Source organism: Schistocerca nitens, chromosome 3 (assembly GCF_023898315.1).
Source record: "Schistocerca nitens isolate TAMUIC-IGC-003100 chromosome 3, iqSchNite1.1, whole genome shotgun sequence".
NCBI lineage: Eukaryota > Metazoa > Arthropoda > Insecta > Orthoptera > Acrididae > Schistocerca > Schistocerca nitens.
In genome coordinates, this window is record NC_064616.1 from 316,353,210 (window position 1) to 316,378,291 (window position 25,082).

Genomic DNA, 25,082 nt, shown 5'->3' on the forward strand with positions numbered 1-25,082 from the left:
GGAGGAGCCTTCGCTGACCCCTGGGCGGGGAAGGCGATGGGAGCAGCCTGCCGCGGCTGTTGGCCTCTCCGGTGAGGCGCTGTCTGCCATCGTCCTCTGCCCCGCGGGGGTGGGGGGAGGGCAAATAACGAGGGCAGGCAACTCTTCTCGGAGTTCGCGCCTCAGCTGGTGTATCTGACGGCGAGCTTCGTCCAGCTCAGCTCTCAGGGCCGCCCGTTGTTTAGCCATGGCACCCTGGAGGACAACAACCGCGTGGACGGCATCAGCACGCAACTTGGCGTGCATGTCGTCACTAGTGCCTTCGTCTCGGATCTGCCCGCTCGCCGTCTTCCGTCAGCGGCAGTGGGGTGGGGTGGGGTGGAGTGGAGTGTGAGAGTGGGGGGATGGAGAGCGCTTCCTGCTCTGTGGCGCATACCTCGTCTTGATTGGCGGCCTTGCTGACCGGTCTCCTCTCCTCTCTTAGCGGCGGCAGGTCTTGGTGTAACTACAGTCGGGATAGTTAACCGCATGTGCGCCGCCGCAATTGACGCAGGTCGGTGTGATGTCGCGAGGCTTCGGGCAGGCGCGTGTGTCATGCGCTTGCACTCAATTCACGCCACAGCATCATTGCAGCACTTGGCGACGTGGCCAAGCTTCTGGCAGCGGTAAAGCTGGTCTTTCCTCTTCGTCTTGTCGTGGTCTGAGGTGCTGGCCATCTCGAAAGCCTCGAGTGCCAAGTGCTCCACGATGGCGGCTGCAGGTAAATAAGCCACTGACAGCAACAATGGTATTACTCAACTTTTCCCCCTTCTAAGAAATGAAATATTTTGCGTTTCGTTTAATGTAAACAATAATTCGCGATTCATTTGATGAAATGTATAATACTATAACTATGTTTACTGACGACATTTCAGTTATTAGTACCTTAAATTCCTTTTTATAGTCCCTAAAAGTTAGAGTACCACTTTTTCTGTCGGAAATTTACTCATAGTGAAAGGTAAAGTGGTATAATTCAAGAGCTTTACCACTCTCATTCTAAATGTTTTGGTGAAGTTGAATACCTGAGGAGGAATACGCTGTCTTTTAAGTCTGCGTAATCGCAATTTATTTATATAACATAAACGTAATGTGATACAGTAAATGTAAGTTTACACTTACTGATCACATTATGTACTTTCCCCTCACAAATGGAGTTAAAATAATTGCGTTATTGTTCTTAATTTCTCGAATACTACCTACTGAGTAAGTCTAATAGCTCAGCAGTGCGTTGTCCACGGATTGTAAATAAACTGTTGTTTCTAAATGTCGAAATTTCTTAAAATTTAATTCTTGTCATGCTGATGGGGTGGGCTTTTTTATTGAGCATGTCTGTTTACTCGATGTCACCGTCCACATCATTTTCTTCTGCCAAAGGATGAACGCGTCCGGGTCCAGATTCGCGAGCTGAACTTGCGGTTGTCACTTGGTTGAAGAAAGCGTGATGCAGCGGATGGATGTACGGGAGAAGTGATATCATGTCTTTCCTTTTTGCCTCTGTGACAGGTTTTACAGCATTGTTGCGAGGGATGAGTTTCGCGGTTCATATATTTAATGAGAGACACGACTGCTTGATTCGTGTAGGCATTAACCTAGACATGAAAATGAAGTGCAATCTTCCCTTATAAAGCCAATTTCTGCTTTAATAACATCTGCATATTACACATCTTAAAAAAGAAAACAGTCATAATACTTCCTAGAACTCAGAGCGTACATAAAAACGCGAAACACCACAGAACAACAAGACCACGCGACCTTGCCACTTGGCTTATCCACTATTCGCGCGAACGCACTTCACTCTGGAGTGAGAGGGAGAATGCATTTGGAGCTCTCAAGTGGCTCCGACAGGAGATATCGTTATACCTCTCCTCCACAACAAATTTCCGTGCATTGTGAACAAACTGAGTGGTACACGTCAAAAATTAATTTTTTTTACTTAGATCACTTTGGTTCTCAGCGGCTCAAATGATGCTTTGGCTTCACCTTGACTTTGCCTCCTTTTCTGCGTCCAGACGTTTTGGGATGCATAAGTGAGAAAGACGAGCGACAGCGACGATGCGAGCCGCAGATGCGTCTTGCACGTTGGACGGTGCTGCGCGTTATCTCGTCATATTGCCGCTAACACAAGGTACAACGCCGCACCAAACATACCCTACGTCCCTACCGACCAGATTCTCGTGATTCATTCTTTCTATGGATACATTCGCAATGCTTCCCCAATAGCTGGTCGCTCGGCGTAACACCTCGTTGCTCTGAAAGTCAATGGTGTAGTCTTCCTTGACGCTATGCTGTGTTACCGTTGGTTTCGGTGTGTGTCTAAGTCGTACATGCTTCACATCCCCCTCGCAGCGTTTTGAAATACAATGCTGAGATTGCCCAATGTGTTGTTGGTCACATTCACAGGCAGTGCTGTAGATTCCAGGTATGTTCAGTTTTAATGGGACTTTCGCAAAGTCTGAGCAGTCTCTTGTCTTAGGAGGTGGTAAGAAGAGTTTAGTGGAGAGGAGCCTCTTGTAACTGTCCTCAGCAATTAGGAAGTTTAAGTCCGTTGCAAATTCTAACAGAATGCAGGGGGTTCTGCTGATAGGCAGTTCACATGGCAGAGGTGTGGGCCAGCAGTTGCAGGAAGTGTTGGGGAGTGAGTACCAGGTCACCAGCATTGTGGAGCCTAATCCAGGGTTGGCTCTGGTGACTGACAGCGTAGGGGAGTTATATAGGAATTTTACGAAAGAGACTCAGGTAGTGATTGTTGGTGGGGCTTGAAATAGTCTTGATAGAGACGGGAAGTATAATGTAGGTGGTGACCTGGTAAAGATAGCTACGCAAACTGGTGGTACTAAGAAAGGAATCACCTACAAAGGAAGCCAGGTATTCAAGTATAGAAGGAAGTAGCGCATTTCATCAAAATATAAGAGGTATTAGAGATAAAGTTACTGAACTGCTCATAGATGTTGACGCTGACATTGTTATATTGGAGCACCACTTAAACAATTAGACAATTCAGAGGCTTCCTTTACCAGCATACCAGCATTAGTTGGCTGTGTTTCAAGGAGTTCTTTGCGGAGTGAGGGAGTGGCCATGTACGTAAAACCTAGAATTCCATTTGAGTCCGTAGACGTATCTCGGCACTGCACTGAACAGGTATTTGAATGTTGTGGAGGGGCAGTTGAATTCAGTGAAACCAAACTTCTAATTGTAGTTGTTTGTATGTCCCCTAACTCTGACTTCAGAGCATTTCTGCTCAAGCTAGAGGAGTCCTTGGTTCATTTTATAGGCACTACCAAAATGAGTTACATGTGGTGACTTCAATATTAATCTTATACGTGATGGTGCAAGAAAAAGGATGTTGGTAGATCTCCTAAATTCGTATGATCTGTTTTTTTCCAACCACGGTGCAGGGGAACAATACCACAGCCATAGACAATATTTTTATTCATTCATTCATTTTTCATTACTATATGGGCATTCTGTTGGTAAAGGGTGAATGGCCTTTCAGACCATGATGCACAAGAATGAAATTTTCACTCTGCAGCGGAGTGTGCGTCGATATGGAACCTCCTGACAGATTAAAACTGTGTGCCGGACTGAGACTCCGACTCGGGACCTTTACCTTTCGCGGCGAAGTGCTGTACCGTCTGACCTACCCAAGCACGACTTAATACTCGTCCTCACAGCTGTACTTCCGCCAGTACCTCGTCTCTTACCTTCCAAACTTCACAGCGCACACTCCGCTGCAGGGTGAAAATTTCATTCTAGAAACATCCCCCCAGGCTGTGGCAAAGCCATGACTTCGCAATATACTTTCTTCCAGGAGTGCTAGTTCTGCAAGTTTCGCAGGAGTGCTTCTGTGAAGTTTGGAAGTAGGAGACGAGGTACTGGCGGAAGTAAAGCTGTAAGGACGGGTCGTGAGTCGTGCTTGGGTAGCTCAAACGGACAGTCGGCTCTCAGCCGTGTTGTGAAGCGGACGTGCGCTGGGCTCTGTGGGGCGCTCCGCAAGCGGGCCGTTGTTTACTCGCACGGGTGGTGGTATTGCAGTGTAAACAGATCGCCTCGAACGACGATGGCGGTTCCTTATAGAAAGGCCACGATTAAAGTAACGTTCAATGCCCAGTACCTACGACATAAAGGCATACGAAGATGAGCGTTTCCTGCGTGAAGTAATGCACGCCGATCCACAGAAACTTACCGGTGTACATCTTTCGATCGTCTCCAGCACAGTTTACCTGAAACTTGTCGATGAAGCAGCGTGCGAACGACTTCTTCGCCGTTCCACCGGTAGATATCGTTTCCACCACTCGGACGGAAACGTGGGTGTTGTGACTGTCGACCATACAGGACGCGGAGTTCGGAACATACGAATCTTCGAGATGCCGCTTGTCGTGAGCACGCTGCGGCCTTACGGAGGAGTATTACGTGACGTGGAAGAAAAGTGGCATACGTTCGAGACGTACCATGTACTGAATGAAGTGCGTCAGGTGCGAATCGAACTGCGTAAATACATCGCATCATACGTGACCGTTGGTGGCTGTCGAGCGATCGTCAGTCATGACGGTCAACCGCGGACTTGTTCAGGGTGCGGGCAGGAAGGGCATGTAGGCTCTGAATGCCTGCAGCGACGCCTCGTCCAGATACCAATATGCAATCACGACGCCTCCATCTCAACCGACAACGCTGCCTATGACATACGTTGAGGCAGCGAGAACCATGTCGGACGCGGGCGTTGTTCCGTTCCAGCTGCCGAACACCGCGGGCCCGGTTTCCGCGCCCACGACGACGCAGTCTCCATCGGTACCGTCACCGTGCTCGACAGCAGCGACCACGTCTGCACTCCAGCCGTGTGAGAAAGGAGAGCATCAGCAAATCGATTCGAGGTCGGACACGGAGATGCGGGAGGTGCCTACTGTTTGTCGTGATCCACAGGACGCGGACACGCGTTCCCGCAAGCAGAATTCGCCCAAGCGACGAAAGAAGAGGAGGCTGTCTGCAGAAAATGATTCGCGAGATGGTGACACGTTCCAGGCAGATGAAGAAAATCCATCTGCGGCCAGGGCTGTGGATCTCACACCAACGGTTTCTTGTTCGCTGCTGGCAACGTCCACCCAAGGACAAAGCCAAATTGACAATGCTGAGCTCACCGATGAGCCCCCTGGCGATTTTGCGGCTCAGACATCGGATGAATGTCATGCGTCGCCTAACGTACCACACTTCCAGCTTTGTGATTGGGCGTCCGAGGTGGAGATGGAAAGAATGATACCAGTCTCGAGCGACAACCAGCTGCCTGCGGCCGGCGAATCGTCGGACGGACATCCTGTCTAAGCCGATCAGTAATACATACGGTGCGGGTCACAGGGACCGTCGGACGGAGGACGAGGCGTATACTGGGTTAGACAACTGCAGAATTCGTCATCTTACTATCAAATGACCCAGGTGTATCGGATAGGTACAGTCAATGTCAACGCCACGATCAAAACTCAGTTGTTAAAGGACATGATTCGGGCGGCGGACATTGATATCGTGTTTCTTCAAGAGGTACGCCCTGATATGCGCCTGGATGTTTATGGATACGCGTCTTACGTCAACCCAACTTCCGACGACGGCGGCGGCGGCGGCGGCGGTGGTGGTGGTGGTGGTGGTACGGCCATACTATTACGCGATGGCATCGAACAACGGGTATTCAGTTTTTGCCATCAGCGAGAAGCAATTCGCTCACTATCGGCGCAGTCCGCCTTGTGAATCTGTATGCCCCGTCTGGTACTGCGAAGCGTCGAGAGCTAACAATCTATTACTCCACTGAGGTAACTCCACTGTTTCAAGATGCTACAGAGCACCTGGTGATGGGCGGGGATTTTAGCAGCGTCTTATGCTCTCAGGGTCAGATCCCTCACCATGTCCCATGTCCAGCCCTTCATGCTATGGTCAGAGACCTCGCTTTGCCTGATACATGGACGCTAATCTGCTGTGACCGACACAGATATACACACTTCACCAGCTACTCGGCCATCAGGTTGGACAGGATTTATGTCTCCCAAGGTCTTCGGGCAGCAAATGTCTGTGCTGAGCTGTGGCCCACTGCATTCACCGATCATCAGGCCTTCATCTGCTCAGTAACTCCGCCACGACAACAGACGAGACGTAGTAGAGAACCTTGGACACTTACCGTTAACATTCTCTGGGAAGAGGCTTGCCATTTAGCCGTCACTGATACCTGGCACAAATGTGAGCGACGGCGTCATACCTATGATTCCACCACACGATGGTGGACATACTGCGCCAAACCAGCTCTTCGCCGCACGCTCATGGCGTATAGACGAGACAGGGTGCTTTGGCTCCGATCCACCTCTGAGTTTTACTACACGGTCTTGCAGGAACTAACGTCGCAACAATCTTCGCCATAGCGCCTAATGGCCGTCCACCGGACACAGGCACAGCTTCTGCCAATCACGGCTGACAGATTAGACGGCACGCGGGTTCGATCGAGACTGCAAGATTCCATCCCAGAGGAACTTGCCTCTCTTTATCACATCATCAGGGAACGGAAACGCCGTAAGAGACGATTCATCACGGCAGTCACCTCTGTGGACTGGCAACGCGCACAGACAAACAACGACATCTCCCGCGCCCTCACAGATTATTACCACACACTCTATCTACCAGATCAACGGCTAGACAATGACATAGAGAACGTCATGCACGACCTGCAACCTTTGGGTAGGGCGCAAGGCGACGCTAAGATGTTGGAGGTCGTCACGTGGGAAGAAATGCGCATGGGCCTCTCGCGCGGCGCGAGAAACAAACACCTGGACCTAATGGTCTTGCGCTTGAATTTTATAGCACCTTTTGTGATCTGATGGGGGAAGTTTGGCGGCAGAACTCCTGGATCCGGACGTCCGCGCCCCTCCCCTCCCCCCCCCCCCATAATTTTTGGAGAGCATGATCATCCCTGCGCCGAAACCAAACGGGGGGTGCAGACCGCAGGACTTCCGGCCGTTGACGTTACTGAATTCGGATTAAAACCTGTTCACCCGAATTCTTCGTGCTCGTCTCCTCGCTATTGTCAAAGATGCCATACATAGCGACCAAACATGTCTGGGAGGGTGCAATAACATACACACGGCGTTAAGCTCTTATAGAGATGGAGTGGCGCTCACGTGGGCATGCCGCTTAGAAGGTGCCCTCGTGGCGGTTGATTTAGACCACGCATTTAAGCGAGTTGAGCACCATTTCTTGCAGGCTTTCTTAGAGAAGATGGGATTGTTCCCAATACCGGCAGGAGTGGTTCTCAGTCTCATCCACGGAGCCCCTTCCACAGTTCTGGTCAATGGCTACCGCTCGCCACTGTTAACTATTGAGCGCTCAGTACGACAAGGATGACCCCTGTCAGCATTTCTCTTCGCCGTCACCCTCGAGCCTGCACTTCATGATCTACGACAGCGTTTGGAGGGCATTCGCCTCCGTGATGTGCGTTTTAAATGTTGTGCCTAGGCGGACGATGTAATATTCTTGGCGAGGTCGGCAGGAGATAGATGCACAGCGATCACGTGACTTCAGCAATACGGAGAAGTGACCGGGAGCCGTATCAACCTGCGAAAGTCGCATTACATGGGTGTGGGCAGAGGATTGCATTTGAGTACGCCAGTGCCTATTACCAAAGTCCCGGCGATGAAGTGTTTGGGAGTCACCTTCCATGGGAACGTGCAGCGTACAGCAGCAGCTACGTATCGCAGACTACTTAATGTGATCCACACTCAACTTCGTCTCCATAACTTTCGAACACTTGACTTGATCATGCAGGTACATTTTGTCAATGTCTACCTCGCTCCGAAACTTAAATCATTACACAAACGTTCTACCGATGTCCGCTACTGTAGCTGCAAGTTCCAGGCGGCCTTCGGTAATTTCGTCAGCGAGGGTAGGATGTCAAGAACCGTTAAGAGACGCTAACGTTGCCGACACATGCAGGCGGCATTGGAATAATAAACGTGCACAACAGGGCGCGCGATCTCTTCCTGCGGACGATGCATCTCCTACGTACTTCGGACAAGGACACCCTCCCTGGTACACTGATTCAGGAGCTAGTGCCTCATTCTCTCCGTCCGCAGATTCCTGTTGGACATATCACGCCAGCACTGTGTCACATTCGCACCTATCTGATCGACATCAGTTATCTGTTGGATGTCTTGCCGACCACGCGGGATCCTAGCACCAAGGAGTTGTTCCACTACTTTCAACGGACGCTGCCTGCTAATGTGGTTGAACGCCGACATGTGGCAGTTGGCTGGAGGCGGGTGTGGAGTAACACACTCCCGTTGCCTTCCCACCACGGTCAGGGCGCTGTGGTATGTGATAACGACTGAAAAATTCCCCATCCGACAACGTTTACACATGATACATCTTGCCGAGGATCCTCTCTACCCCAGATGCGCCGCTGTCGACACCGACATGCACCGTTTCATGTGTGGTATGGCTACCGACCGCTGGCTCATACACGGCGCATGTTGGTATTGTTGCTGCAACGGAGGCCTCAGTCCGTCGAGCCCACCGAACTGATCGATCCCGACGTCACCTACTTCCCTGCTACTTAAATGGTTCAAATGGTTCTGAGCACTATGCGACTTAACTTCTGAGGTCATCAGTCGCCTAGAACTTAGAACTAATTAAACCTAACTAACCTAAGGACATCACACACATCCATGCCCGAGGCAGGATTCGAACCTGCGACCGTAGCGGTCACACGGTTCCAGACTGAAGCGCCTTGAACCGCACGACCACACCGGCCGGCCCCTGCTACTCGTCATAACGCCACGGTTTGGCATAAGGGTATGGCATTGTGATATTTTTTAATGAGAGCGTTGCAGGGTTGTTAGATTACCGGCATTATTTAACGAGTAACTACACGATTTTACGGTGCAAAACGTCATATGGGAATTACTTGGGGTCGTTGTTTACGTGCCCTCTAGACCATTGGGGTGTACCGGAAGTGAGAAGAGAATGAGATATCGCACATGATGGACTGATGAGAGACATCAACGGTAATTATAGTGTGTTTCACCCTCCCTGAACGAGAAGACTACCAGGACATCCCGCCGTCTGGCTGCTGTGGAGATCCCCGAGAAAAAAAAAGATAGAACAACAAAATTATTACAAATAAAAAAATAAGAACAAAATGAACAACAAATAAAATACAATAAAGTGTTGTATCCATTCCTTTATCTTTTTTTTAATAAAATGTTCAGAGGCATGCGGCGGGGTCAGGGATTTTCTCTGCCTCGTGATGACTGGGTGTTGTGTGATGTCCTTAGGTTAGTTAGGTTTAAGTAGTTCTAAGTTCTAGGGAACTGATGACCATAGATCTTAAGTCCCATAGTGCTCAGAGCCATTTGAACCAACCATTTTCAGAGGCATGTTTAATTTTTGTTTGCGGGTGGAGCCTGAAGCGGTGGCGCACGACCGCCCTAGTTAGGTTATATAGGTTTTGGTGGGTAGTATGGGTGATAAGGGCCAACGCCTGAAGTGGAAGAGGTCTAAACACTACAAAAAAAAGCCAAAAAAGAAAAAGAAATAAAATAAATAAAATAGGGGTAGGAAAAAAAAACGGTAGGGCACTTGCACGCGAAAGGCAAAGGTCCCGAGTTAGAGTCTCGGTCTGGCACACAGTTTTAATCTGCCAGGAAGTTTCATGATGCGCAGATTTTAACACTGAAAGGTTTCTGTACTCAAAAAATGTTATATATAATTACAAACTATGTAGAAAAGCTAATCCATCGGCAATAGTGTTTTTTTTAAAGCTCTTTAAGAAACAAGAGTGACAGGATTGTCTAGTGCCGATAGTACAGATGACAAATATAGTGCTTTCCTTAACACATTTCTCGTGCTCTATGAAAGTTGCTTTCCATTAGAAGGTTCTAAACATGGTACTAGCAGTAAAAGGCAGTGTGGGTTGCTGACTAGTGGGGCGAGGATGTCCTGTAGAACAAAGTGGGAATTATATCACAATGTTAGAAGTAATCAGAGTCGACCTACAACAGCTCATAACAAACAGTACTGTAATGTTATCAGGAAGGCAAAGAGTATGTGGTACGCAAATAGAAAAGCTGATTCACGGCATAAAATTAACACCGTATGGTTAGTTACGAAGGAAGCGTCTGGTCAGCATCACAAGGTCGACGATTATAGTCAGTTCGTAGTAAAAATATTTCTGTTAGTGGTAAGTCAGGTATATGTACAGTATTTAACAATCATTTTCTGGGCATTGATGGTGAATTAAATAAAAACTTAGTTTCTATAGGGAATCATATAACTCTTTTCGAAAATGCCTTTCCGAGCCAGAGTTCTGAAACACTCCTCTATGGTACTGACAAGGGGAAGATTGAGTTAATAATTAAGTCATTAAAGACCAATGACTGCCATGGATATGACAGAGTAGCTAGCAGAATAGTTCACTACTGTGCTGCACGTGTTAGCCTTGTACTTAGCCATATTTGTAATTTTTCCTTTCGAATGATCAGTTTCCTGAACGATTATAGTACTCAGTAATAAACCCGCTTTATAAAAAGGGAGAAAGGGAAATTTTAGACCTATTTCTATGCCATCAGTATTTGCTTAAGTTCTTCAAAAGGTTGTGTTGTAGGGATAATAGAATATTTTATTTCACATAATTTGTTATCAAATGCTCAGTTCGGTTATAGAAGTGGTTTAACAACTGAAAATGCTGTATTCTCTTCTCTCTGTGAGGTACTGGATGGATTAAACAAAAGGATTCGAACGCTGGGCCCCTTTTTTTATTTAACTAAGGCGAGTGATTGTGTTCATCACAAACGATTGCTCGAGAAATTGGACCATTATGGAATACGGGGAGTAGCTCATAATTGGTTCACCTCTTACTTACTTTGACAGCAAAAGTTCATTATCCACAGTGTTGAAAATGGCTATGATGTGGGGCACGGTCAAATGGAGAGAGAGAGAGAGAGAGAGAGAGAGAGAGAGTGTGTGTGTGTGTGTGTGTGTGTGTGTGTGTGTGTGTGTGTTGCCGCAGGGATCAGTGCTGGGGGCCACTCCTGTTCCTTATTTATATAAATGATATGCCCTGTAGTATTGCAGGTAATTCTAAAATATTTCTGTTGGTTGATGTCACTAACTTGGAAATAAAGGATGTTGTGTGTGACGCTGGAACTGTTTCAAATAGTGCAGTTCATGACATAAGTTCATGGCATGTAGAAAATAAGTTAACGCTCTTAGTTTTTACATTTTCTAACACACAATGCAACAAAACCTGACGTTTTAATTTCACACAATGGGCATATGATTAGTGAAACTGAACAGTTCAAATTTCTAGGTTTGAGGTAGATAGTAAACGGTCGTGGAAATCCCACATTAAGAATCTTGTCCAAAGGCTCAATGCTGCCATTTTTACTATTTGAGTGATATCTGAAGTAAGTGATCTTTCGACACGAAAATTAGTCTGCTTTGCTTATTTTCATTTGCTTATGCTGTATGGTATTATATTTTGGGGTAATTCTTCCCATTCTAAACGGATATTTTTGGCTCAGAAACGGGCAGTTCGGGCGATAAGTGGTGTAAATTAGCGAACCTCTTGTCGACCCCTGTTCAATAATCTGGATATTCTGACATTGGCCTCTGAACATAAATATATTTTTTACTGTCGTTTTTGTTAATGTATCAGATCATTCCTTAGAATTACCAAATTCCACTCAGTTAATACTAGGCAGAAATCCAATCTGCATTTGGATCGCACTTCCGTGTCTCTTGTGGAGAAAAATGTGGAGTACACTGCTGCATCCATTTTCAATAAACTACCACAAGAATACAAAAATCTTAGTAGTAATCCACGCACTTTCAAATCGAAGCAGAAGAGTTTCCTCATGGGTCACTCTTTCTATTGTGTCGAGGAGTTCCTTGAAAAATTAAGTTGATTCCCGTTTACATAAACTTATGACGTGTCTTTTTTTTTGGGTTCATAAACATTTTATTATATCTGTTATTACTTTTATGTTGTAATATCATTTACTGACGCGTTCCATGACCTTGGAGATTCGATCCTCAGTTTCGTCCTAGACTTGTAAAATAAAAAAAAGGCGGTTTTCATGTTGGATTTTTCAAGTATATTCGCAGTTTTCGCGGAGAGCGAAAGGAAAGTATGTTTCTTGTCTTCCTCCTCCTCCTCCTCCTACTACTACTACTACTACTACTCCCGGTATGGCAAGTTGAGAGAGAGAGAGAGAGAGAGAGAGAGAGAGAGAGAGAGAGAGAGGGGGGGGGGGGATATGTATGGGTGCGTGTGATAAACCCCTTCCGTCGAAAATTTCTCTCCTTCATACCTCCTCTGTGTTACGATAGATGACGTGTCACTGACCTCATTTGTACTAAGATTGCTGTACACGCGAGTTGTCTATTTGTTTCAACTGCCCTGAGTAGAATGCATAAGTTCTAATTAATGTTAGCCAACGTGCAGTCTTCTATAGTTGTCCCCTGGGCAGAAAACAGCGCATAGGTCGTGAATCCGTTATCTTAAGGCTATAACAAACTCTTAGTGAAAACTGATATTTCATAAATAATTAAATTTCGAATTGGTTTGTTTATACGGGATGCCACTCGCTTTTTATTAGCAGAACACGAGAAACTGCACAGTTACATTCCACTTTAGAGTCAAAAATTTCCATTCTTCAACAAAATAAATGAAATGCGTATTTCCGTAATTACTAACACTTTGTTCTCAACTACATGTCCAAATAACCAGAGTTTGCTAATAAGGTCTTAACTCACACCGACTGCGGCAGACAACATGTCTGTCGTCAGGGACTGCCGAACCAGCTCTGATCTTATACCCGAATCACTTCACCCGCATCCAAGTTAAGCGCGATCCGAAGATCTCCATCTGCCTTTTCGTTTTGCATTTCTTTATTATTCTTCTGGCTTGCTGTTGATAGATGCTTTTACATGAAATGTAAGTAAATTCACTGTTTAGTTTTTCTAATATTAACAAAAGAAGATAATCACTTTGGCCCGCAACTTCCGAACGTAACAGCCAATCACGGAGAACGACCACAATTTAGGCGGTATATCTCGCGATACCCGTACCGAGCAAACAATCTGTCATCGGTACCACGCACCACATTACGTCATCTTGCCACTGCTGCATTCTCAACTGCTCTAAGATGAGCTTCTTGTACCGGAATATGGTGGCTGCAAAACCAGAAATATTACACGTGTCTGCTGCATATTTCCTGTTCCTGAATGCCACACAAATCTGTGCTTCGCTGTAACCATTTTTGCTGGTCACTCCCTCCAAGTGTTGTAGATCGGTTGGAAGTTCTTCTTTACGCAGACGCCCTATGTCCTAGCTTGGTTATCACTGTCTGTCGTTGCTTTGGATGATAGCAGTTCATGTCATGCAGGTACACGCCTGTGTGGGAATTCTTCCTATATAATGTACGGCCGAGTGTGCCATCTGCCGCCTCCTTTATTAGTCTATCAAAGAAAGGGAAACAACCATTCTCCTCTATTTCCATAGTGAAGCAATGTTTTGATGGATGTTGTTAAGGTGGTTCAAAATGGTTCAAATGGCTCTGAGCAGTATGGGACTTAACATCTGAGGTCATGAGTCCCCTAGAACTTTGAACTACTGAAACCTACCTAACCTAAGAACATCACACACATCACCCATGCCTGAGGCAGGATTCGAACCTGCGACCATAGCGGTCGCACAATTCCAGAATGACGCGCGTAGAATCTCTCGGCCACACCGGCCGGCGTTAAGGTGGTCCAGAAACTCATCCGTCTGTGATGCTCCGATACTATAAAACTGTCGCCTAAATAGAGGAAAAAGTGCTTGGGTTTAGGGCGAGCTTAACATTTAAAGCTACAAATAGTTAAACTTTCTACACGTGCACTGACGACCCTCAGCAATGTAAAGGTTCATATGGGGGCGGGGCATGGGATCCTCGCCATTTCCTGAGATCGCGTAGTTCGACATGGAACACGCTGAGGAAGTGGCCCTTCAAATTGCTCATCATAAAACCAATCGCTTTTTTTGCTATGTCGACGATACTTCTGTGGTGTCAGGCCATGGCAGGTTGGCGCTGGGTGAGTTTCTGGACAACCTGAACAACATCTGTCAAAACAGTCCTTCACTATGGAAATAAAGGAGAACCGTTGTCTCTTTTTCTTGGACATACTAATAAAGGAGGAGGCAGTGTACATGCATTGTATAGAAAGAAGACCCACACAGACCTGTACTTGCATGCAACGAGCTGTCACCATCGAGCGCAACGGCAAACAGTGATGACCACTCCGGTACGTAGAGCAAGCGTCATTTGCGCTAAATAAACCCTCCGAGACGAACTTCAACATCTGCAGTAAATGTTCCGTAGTAACGTGTATAGCAAAGCACAGATTAGTCGGGCATTAAATGGAGAAGAGATGCAACAAACCGGGAAGAGGGGGCAAAAGACAGGAAACTCGCTTTCCTCCCATACTCGGGGCAGCTCTCAGCCTAAATTGCGAAGCTACTTCACAAATCCATCATAAAAACCGTCTTCCAACCACTCCTAAGACGAAAGAGTATCTCTGCGCTGCAAAAAGACCCACTAGAACTGAACGTACTTAGGATATACAACATAGCTTGTGAATCAGGCAAACACAGCGCTTATTTCGAAACTCTGCGAGGAGCACGTCTGACATCTACGACTGGGACACAGTGATGAATTAGTGGTATCAGAGCATCGCGTCAAGGAAGATAACACATCAGCTTTAATAACAGCACTGTACTATGCCGGGCAACCGGCTATGACAATGTCATAAAGGAATCTATCGGGAATCCCGCGAAAGCGGCAATACGACGAGAGCGCGCCAAGCACCGTCCAGCACGCAAGACGCATTCGGAATGCGCAGACAGAAATACAAGCGGAGCCTCCGGCACACCCGCTACTCCCACCACTTCAGCCTCATGCCCTTCCCCACCCGCCCGCCGTCAGCACTCACCCGCCCGCAGCCAGGTGGAGGGGGCATACGGCTAATATAAATACTTCCATATCCGCGCTGGAAGTAGAAAAGAAAGTGTCGCACGTTATGTTACTACTGCGAGGCCTACATTGGATGTTAGACTCCGGAACAGTTTGCGAGCTGCTGCTCCGAGGCCGCAAATAAGACGCGGTGGCAGCGTACCAATAAATAATAAACGGCCACCGCTGTCTGTTCTGGCGGTGGACGTATCCGAAGACGCAGCCACGTGGAAGGACGGTGAAGACATCACCTCAGACATCTTCAAGGTGACCGACCTAGCAGAATTCGACGTGAAAATCGAATATGTCCCGGCAAGTTTCGCTGTGAGGCCACATTGCTTCAACTGCTAACGAGGAGGACACGTACCGAAACATTGTCACAGCCCAGCGATCTGCGTCAAATGCGCTGCAGCAGTCGCAAGGAGGAGGAACAACCGACATGTGACCGCAGCGGTAGGTAGCATGTCGCGAGCTGGGGCGACTGCAAAACCTTCTCTGGCAACAGCGACGCCAGCGAGAACGAGCAACAGAAGAAGAAGAAGAAATCATCCCAGGCAAATCAAGAAAATGCCGGAGACGCCAAAAAGAAGAGAAGACAACGTAGGAAGAGGAATCGTGGCCACAATACGCCCACATCTTCCGACAAGAATTGAGACGAGCCGGACGCAGCCGTCTCTCCAAGGCGATCGGCGTCCCCCACCAGAACGAGTCAGAGTGGGGGAGGGGAAAGGCGGGCACTCGACGCAGAGCGGCGGCAGTCATCCCCAGCATGCCGAGCAGGCCGAGTCGCAGCAGGACAGGACGAAGGAGCGCCTGCCAGCCAGCTGGAAGACGAAGTAGAAAAGCTGATAAATTCAGCAGTGGTCCGTCAGCTTGCACTGCTGCAAAGCAGGCTGCTCGAGAAGATAATTCCTGCAATGCAAGTGGCCACGAAGAACAAAGAAATACAAGCATGGTGGTAACACCAGATAAGAAAACACGAGGTGGGAACACCCAGAAGCTCTGGCCGTATATACAGGGTGATTCCTTGATGATTTTACGAACTTTCAGGGATGAAGGAGACGGATAAATATATCAGTTTGGAGTAAGCGTCCTTCACCGGAAATGAAAAAGTCTAAAGTTATAAACGAAGACCGTTCTGATAGCTCTGGCAATGGAATACAGGTAAGACTGTTGGTAAGACTGTAGCGTAGGCAACTTTCGGAGGTAGTAGTATGGACCAGAATAAGAAATTAATTAAGTCTCATAAACATTGGCTCTAAAATGCATACCTTAAGAGCTATGAGCACTTGTTCATCTTCGATAATGTGAAACACTTCTCTTCTACGAAACAAGCGCCCATAGCTCTTAAGGTAATGCATTTTAGAGCCCATGTTTACTCGACATTTTTGCTTCCCTTGGTCCATACTACCAACTATACCAGTTGCATAACCTATAATCTTTGCAATAATAGTACCAGTAAATGTATTTCACTTTCAGAAGTATCAGAACTGTTTTCACTTGTAGTACGTAAAGAAATATGAATGTTTTAGTTAGACCACTTTTTTCGCTTTGTGATAGAAAGCGCTGAAATACTCACAAACGTGTAACTACGTGGTATCACGTAACATTCCGCCAGTGCGGACGGTATTTGCTTCGTGATACATTGCCCGTGTTAAAATGGACCGTTTACCAATTGCGGAAAATGTCGATATCGTGTTGATGTATGGCTATGGTCATCAAAATGCCCAACGGGCGTGTGCTATGTATGCTGCTCGGTATCCTGGACGACATCATCCAAGTGTCGGGACCGTTCGCAGGATGTTTACGTGATTTAAGGAAACAGGAACTATTCAGCCACATGTGAAACGTCAAACACGACCTGCAACAAATGATGATGGCCAAGTAGGTGTTTTAGCTGCTGTCGCGGCTAATCCGCACATCAGTAGCAGACAAATTGCGCGAGAATCGGGAATCTCAAAAACGTCGATGTTGAGAACACTGCATCAACATCGATTGCACCCGTACCATATTTCTATGCACCAGGAATTGCATGGCGACGATTGTTAACGTCGTGTACAGTTCTGCCACTGGGCACAAGAGAAATGACGAGACGATGACAGATTTTTTGCACGCGTTCTATTTAGCGACGAAGCGTCATTCACCAATAGCGGTAACGTAAACCGTCATAATATGCACTTTTTGGCAACGGAAAATCCACGATGGCTGCGACAAGTGAAACATCAGCTACCTTGGCGGGTTAATGTATGGTGCGGCATTATGGGAGGAAGGATAATTGGCCCCCATTTTATCGATGGCAGTCTTACTGGTACAATGTATGCTGATTTCCTACGTAATGTTCTACCGATGTTACTACAAGATGTTTGTTTCACTGCATGACAGAATGGCGATGTACTTCGAACATGATGGATGTCCGGCACATAGCTCACGTGCGGTTGAAGCGGTATTGAATAGCATATTTCATGACAGGTGGATTGGTCGTGGAAGCACCATACCATGGCCCGCACGTTCACCGGATCTGACGTCCCCGGATTTCTTTCTGTGGGGAAAGTTGAACGATATTTGCTATTGTGATCCACCGACAACACCTGAAAACATGCGTCAGCGCATTGTCAATGCATGTGCGAACATTACGGAAGGCTAACTACTCGCTGTTGAGAGAAATGCCGTTACACGTATTGCCAAATGCATTGAGGTTGACGGACATAATTTTGAGCATTTATTGCATTAATGTGGTATTTACAGGTAATCACGCTGTAACAGCATGCCTTCTCAGAAATGATAAGTTCACAAAGGTACATGTATCACATTGGAACAACCGAAATAAAATATTCAAACGTACCTACGTTCTGTATTTTAATTTAAGAAACCTACCTGTTACCAAGTGTTCGTCTAAAATTGTTAGCCATATGTTTGTGACTATTACAGCTCCATCTATCACAAAGCGAAAAAAGTGGTCCAATTAAAACATTCATATTTCTTCACGTACTACACGAATATGTAATAAAAATGGGGGTTCCTATTTAAAAAAAACGCAGTTGGTATCCGTTTGACCTATGGCAGCGCCATCTAGCGGGCCAACCATAGCGCCATCTGGTTTCCCCCTTTCAAGCTAGACGAGTTTCGTTCTTCGCTGTTTTTTCATTTTATGCTTATTTCGTGAGATATTTGGCCCGGTCACTACCAATGGACCACCCTGTATATATTTTTTCACAGGCGGCGGCTCGTGTAACTTCGACGTCCTCCGTTGCCTCAAAACTACAGCCCGATATCTTTACATAGTTTCCTAAGCATAGTCCTAGAGTGCTTTATCTTACACACTCTACTAAGCTTCATGACAGATCACCACATAAACATGCTTGAGCAGTTTGGATTTTTTGCTGGTCATGGTACCATATACCAGGTAATCCGGCTAGTGGATGAAACAAGGGTATCTGCAGGAGTGCCCTTGGGAAGGATACAAGATGACCTGCATAAAATTTCTAGTTGATGTGATGAATGGCAGCTAGCTCTAAATGTAGAAAAAATGTTAGTTAATATGGATGAGCAGGAAAAACAAACCCGTGTTAGAGTCGGATACAGCATTAGTAAGGTCGTGCTTGACGCAGTCGTTAAAATATCCGGGCATTTAAGGTTGCAAAGCGGTATGAAGTGGAATGAGCATGTGAGGACTGTGGGAGAGAAGGCAGATGGTCGACTTCGGTTTATTGGGAGAATTATGGCGAAGTGTGGTGCATCTGCAAAGGAGACAGCATATAGGACGCTGGTGCGTCCTATTCTTGTGTACTGCTCGAGTGTTTGGAATCCTTATCTGGTCGGATTTAAGGAAAACATTGAAGCAATTCAGAGGTGGGATGCTAGATTCGTTATCGGAAGGTTCGAACAACACGTAAGTGCTACAGAGATGCTTCGGGATCTCAAATGGGAGTTCCTAGAGGATGGCGACGTTCCTTTCGAGGTACACAATTGAGAAAATTTAGAGAACTAGCATTTGGAGCTGATTGCCGTACGACTCTTCTGCCGCCAACATACACTGCGCATACGGACCACGAAGATATGATACGAGAAATTAGGGCTCATACGGAGGCCTACAGACAGTCGTTTTTCCGTTGCTCTAGTTGCGAGTGGAACGGGGGAGAAAATGCCTAGTAGTGGTACAGGGTACTCTCCGCGACGCGCCCTACTGTGTTTTATGGAGTATATATGTAGATGCAGATGTATGTCGCGCACGACAGCTACGTCACAACGTCACACCACTGGCGCGGCACTGCTAGATATGGAAAAGTCTTTTGACCACGTCTAGTGCGTCTTTTGCATAAACACGCAGAGTATGAGGTTCCCGGACATCTGATCAAGATCCTGTATTCATTCGTCAGGGGTATGACCTTTTATGCCGACATGGACAGAGCCACACCAGTAGAAAGATCACGGAGGCCGGTGTATCACAAGGCTCTTTCCTTGGGCCGGATCTGTGCCTGCTGTATACAAAGGACATCCCCAAACATTAGGTTAATGAAATTTCATTGTATGTTGATGATACAGCACTCTACAGATCCGGCTCAAACCTTACACTGCGATGTCTTTTTAAGTTCACGTTAAGGAAATCACCTAATGTTGCAATCTTTGGAAAATCAAAATTAATCTGACCTAATGCCAAGCAATAATGTTCACTTCCAAGCGACGTCCACCACATTGTGAAATAAACCTCGACAGAATGGACGTTCCTTGGATGAACTCTGTAAATAATTCAGACCTTGAAAGTGACGGTAAATGAAGCTGGAATACACACATAACAAGTGCACGTCATAAAGGTAGGGGCAGAGCCCTAGAGCTCTAATCTTTCCTGAGCCAAACTCCTTTTATATAAAACCATCATCCTCCACGTCATCCTCTGTGGGTCGAAAGTTCCGGGCATGGCCTCAGGTGCTCACCTCGAAAAGATCAGCGTTTATAGAACCGAATCTTGCGGATCATTGTGGAACCAGCTCGGTACCTTCCACACACATTGACTGAGACCTGAACATGCACAAAATTATTGCAATCATAAAATACAGCGCCACGAACTCCTCCGAAAATCTCAATTATCAGCACATGCACTTTCATCTGCACTAGGAGAAATAAATCAGAACATTACCTACAGACAACCGATGCACACACTAACTAGAAACTTCGGCTTTTAATTAACACATCATATGAACACACAAATCCAAATACTATTAACACAGAAGTACGACATTCAACACACAGGTTAGACACACAAGGTCATACTACTCCACAAACACTATACCAGTACCCTCATAAAACCCTACTTTAACAGAAAGTGGAGGAAGTATTCCTGATCCTTTATATGGCATTGAGTGACTAAACACCCATTGTGAACAGAGGTCGACGCCGCCCTGGATGGCGTAGAATCCAGATTCACGACAACACTCCACGCAGACATGTGGAGGCTGCTTGCCTCCTGCTGCGGGAGACATGGGATTGGCTGCTTACAACGGAGTCGGGAGCGGCGCAGACCATTCGGTACACCACCATAGCAATGTCCTCACAAACGGTTACTTGGGGGATGGGGGTAGGGAGTGGCGGGGCGGCAGCCAGGGCCAGTACCAGTGGCAGGAAAGAAGACGTAGACGACCCAGACGTCGGATTAAAAGCACCGTTCGAATAAGATGGTCGCTGGCAGATGGGTACAGACGACACCAGCCGTCGAAGCACCCAACGTCGGCGAACGTAAACCATACCTAGACATCACCAACAAAGGCGTACAGACAATACTAGTCGCCTATGGGATTCCGCTGATGACTCTCGAGAATAGGAAATACAAAGAGAAGCTCCACAAGCTAATCTTGAGATATTACGACAGAAGACCCTGCCACTGGCGGTGAGAAGTCAACCAAAAGATGGAAACACCAACAGTTCTCGCCAGTTTCCGGACGTTTCTCCGCGTCTGTAAGTCGAATGACAGAACTTTCCTTGCAACTCCTCCTGGAGTCCCAGTTGGGAGACATTAGTAAACATTGCCTCCCCATATACCCCTACTTGGCATCTCAACAATCACAATGAAGATTCAAAACAATATAAACTTAGTTTAAGTAATTAGCTTCTAAAGTGCGAACGTGCACGCACTAGAAAGTAAAGACGGGCAGTTCGTGACTGAATTGGTTCAAAGAGCCAAATCCTTCTAAGTAGTGGGCGATGCGGGAGACGGAAAAAACATGAGTGGTAGCTCATCTCTTTTCGAAATGCGTCTCTGGTGGCAATAATGAGTGGAATGAAAACTCTGTGATATGCTGCTGCAATGGTGTCCCACGCCACATCCCTGCTAAAACGTTTCCCACGCTACAAAAAACGTGTTACATATAATGTGCACATATGGATTTTCATACCTTACTAATAAGTGAAGCTTTTCTTATCCATGGACACAGAAAATAAAGAAAGGTTAGTTTTATTTCCAGTTCATTGTCTTTTGTGTTATACCCATTCAGCCATCATATAATGTTACTTACGATGATACGAAAGTAAGGACATCACAACAACCGTGCCCAAAATGAGAAAAAGAAGTATCTGACCAGGTCAGGAATCGAACCCAGACCTCTTTATTTGAAAGCCCGCCAAGTGGACATCGGCTGATAGATCAGTTCTTCAGAACACCATGTTAATGCAGAAAACACTTCCAGCATAATGTTTCCGGTTTTGACTTGGAAAGAAAATCTCAAATTTAACAAGCTCAGTAAACGTTTACATACTTTTGAGTGAGTTGCCACTTCTTATCCCGTGACTTTGCATCGCAGTCGGAATGTGGTGCCAGCGATCATAAAAGCTGCGGTCATCAGCAAACGTACAGTCGGAGCATATCACAAAGCGACCCAGACACCAACGCCCTCCCAGTGGCTCAATACTCCCCACCACTCTCACCTATCTGATCGTAAGCTGTCTAACTACACTACTGGCCATTAAAATTGCTACACCAACAAGAAATGCAGATGATAAACGGGTATTTATTGGACAAATATATCATACTAGAACTGACATGTGATTACATTTTCAGGCAATTTGGGTGCATAGATCCTGAGAAATCAGTACCCAGAACAACCACCTCTGGCCATAATAACGGCCTTGATACGCCAGGGCATTGAGTCAAACAGAGCTTGGATGGCGTGGACAGGTATAGCTGCCCATGCAGCTTCAACACGATACCACAGTTCATCAAGAGTAACGACTGGCGTATTGTGTCGAGTCAGTTGCTCCGCCACTATTGACCAGACGTATTCAATTGGTGAGAGATCTGGAGAATGTGCTGGCCAGGGCAGAAGTCGAACATTTTCTGTATCCAGGAAGGCCCGTACAGGACCTGCAACATGCGCTCGTGCATTATCCTGCTGAAATGTAGGGTTTCACAGGGATCGAATGAAGGGTAGAGCCACGGGTCGTAACACATCTGAAATGTAAAGTCCACTATTCAAAGTACCGTCAATGCGAACAAGAGGTGACAGAGACGTGTAACCAGTGGCACCCCGTACCATTACGCCGGGTGATACGCCAGTATGGCGATGACGAACACACGCTTCCAATGTGCATTCACCGCAACGTCGCCAAAGACGGATGCGACAATCATGATGCTGTAAACAGAAACTGGATTCATCCGAAAAAATGACGTTTTGCCATTCGTGCACGCACGTTCGTCGTTGAGTACACCATCGCAGGCGCTCCTGTCTGTGATGCAGCGTCAAGGGTAACCGCAGGCATGGTCTCCGAGCTGATAGTCCACGCTGCTGCAAACGTCGTCGAACTGTTCGTGCAGATGGTTGTTGTCTTGCAAACGTCCCCATCTGTTGACTCAGGGATCGAGACGTGGTTGCACGATCCGTTACAGCCATGCGGATAAGATGCCTGTCATCTCGACTGTTAGTGATAGGAGGCCGTTGGGATCCAGCACGGCGTTCCGTATTACCCTCCTGAACCCACCGATTCCATATTCTGCTAACAGTCATTGGATCTTGACGAACGCGAGCAGCAATGTCGCGATACGATAAACCGCAATCGCGATAGACTACAATCCGACCTTTATCAAAGTCGGAAACGTGATGGTACGCATTTCTCCTCCTTACACGAGGCATCACAACAACGTTTCACCAGGCAACTCTGGCCAACTGCTGTTTGTGTATGAGAAATCGGTTGGAAACTTTCCTCACGTCATCACGTTGTAGGTGTCACCACCGGCGCCAACCTTGTGTGAATACTCTGAAAAGCTAATCATTTGCATATCACAGCATATTCTTCCTATCGGTTAAATTTCGCGGCTGTAGCACGTCATCTTCGCGGTGTAGCAATTTTAATGGCCAGTGGTGTAGCTCGCTGTTCCTCACCACTCCTACCGAACAGATTGCAAGGTGGCTCACTGCTCCTCACCACTCTGGAAGATGAGACTGCATGGAGAAAATCACACGACTACTTAAGTTGTCACTCTGTTCTTTGCACTCTTGGCACAGTGATACAGCTTTTAGCTCGTTTTTTGACTGATCACTTATCTGAGTTCAGCTCTTCATAAAAATAACGTTAAGTACGAGGGTTGGAACTTTAATAGTGGCAACTATTTATTTACAGCTCGTACAAAATAGATAAGAGTTTCAAAGTTTTACTTACCTTCAAATTAGTCACCAGAATTTTGTATAACCCGTTGCTAGCGATGTGGAAGTCGTAAAATACTCTTAGCAGTACCAGTTGTGTTGACCGTTCGAGCGGCGCGGTCTATTCCCCGACGAATTCGTAGCAATTCTTAAGCGAATGCCGTGAAGTGTTCCCTTCAGTTAGAAATCGAGTTGAACTCACGAGGACCTTAATCAGCGGAGTGCATTAGGTGGTATAGCACTTAGCAGCCCCATCAGTCAAACAAATCAGTAACAGCTTGCACTGTACGTGCTTCAGCATCGTCCTGCAAAATGATGGTCAGGTACTGCAGAAAGTGTCATCATTTCTGTCTCTAAGCTGGTCGTAGGTTGTGTTCCAAAACTGAACAGCATAGAGACAAAAGTGACGACACTTTCTGCAGGATCTAACCATCATTTTGAAGGAAAATGCTCAAGCACGTACAATGCAAGCTGTCACTGATTTGTTTGACTGATGGGGCTGCTAAGTGTTATACCACCTACTGCACTCCCCTGACTTAAGCCCTCGGGAGTTCATCTCGATTTCTAAACTGAAGGAAACACTTGACGGCATTCGCTTCAGAACTGCTACAAATTCGTCGGCCAATAGACCGCGCCGCTCAAACTATCAACACAACTGGAACTGCTAAGAGTATCCTAGGACTTCCACATCGCTGGCAACGGGTTACACACAATGCTGGTGACTACTTTGAAGGTCAGTAGAACTTTGAAACACTTATCTATTTGGTACGAGCTGTAAATAAATGGTTGCCACTATTAAATTTCCAACCCTCGTATATTATATAATTGTTTTAAGATATATGGTAGTGCATGAATACAGGCTGTTTCAGGAGGTGTGGTCAATATTCAGCAATATGACAGGAATGATCATTTGAAACAGAAAACTGCCTACGGACATACGCCAAATTCCGAATGGTTTAATAAACAGATCACATTTAAAGTTACTTTTCCACGTTTTTATTGAATAACTCGAAATCCGCGGCCTCTAACGAAAACATTTCGCAGTACAAAATTAAACTACATTAAATTTCGTATGAAAAACTCCTGTTCATTTTTTCCCTTGGGCTTACAGTTAGCGTGAAGAGAGTGATACTGAAAATCTTGCGCCGGCCGGAGTGGCCGTGCGGTTCTGGGCGCTACAGTCTGGAACCGAGCGACCGCTACGGTCGCAGGTTCGAATCCTGCCTCGGGCATGGATGTGTGTGATGTCCTTAGGTTAGTTAGGTTTAATTAGTTCTAAGTTCTAGGCGACTAATGACCTCAGAAGTTGAGTCGCATAGTGCTCAGAGCCATTTGAACCATTTTTTGAAAATCTTGCGCGATATGCGTGTACTGAGGTGTACCAATTTGAGGTAGCTTCCCGACTTGATAGACCACGTGTCCG

The 25,082-nt window shown here is 46.5% G+C and overlaps 1 protein-coding gene across 1 annotated transcript in view; it reads left to right on the forward strand.

The window, feature by feature from the left end:
* The first annotated feature begins 541 nt into the window (after positions 1–541).
* LOC126249208 (popeye domain-containing 2-like) overlaps positions 542–25,082 on the forward strand; it is a 775,033-nt gene continuing 750,492 nt past the window's right edge. The window contains exon 1 of the mRNA XM_049950862.1: positions 542–739. Within this exon, the coding sequence (XP_049806819.1) occupies positions 542–739 (198 nt within the window). The remainder of the gene's footprint in view (positions 740–25,082) is intronic.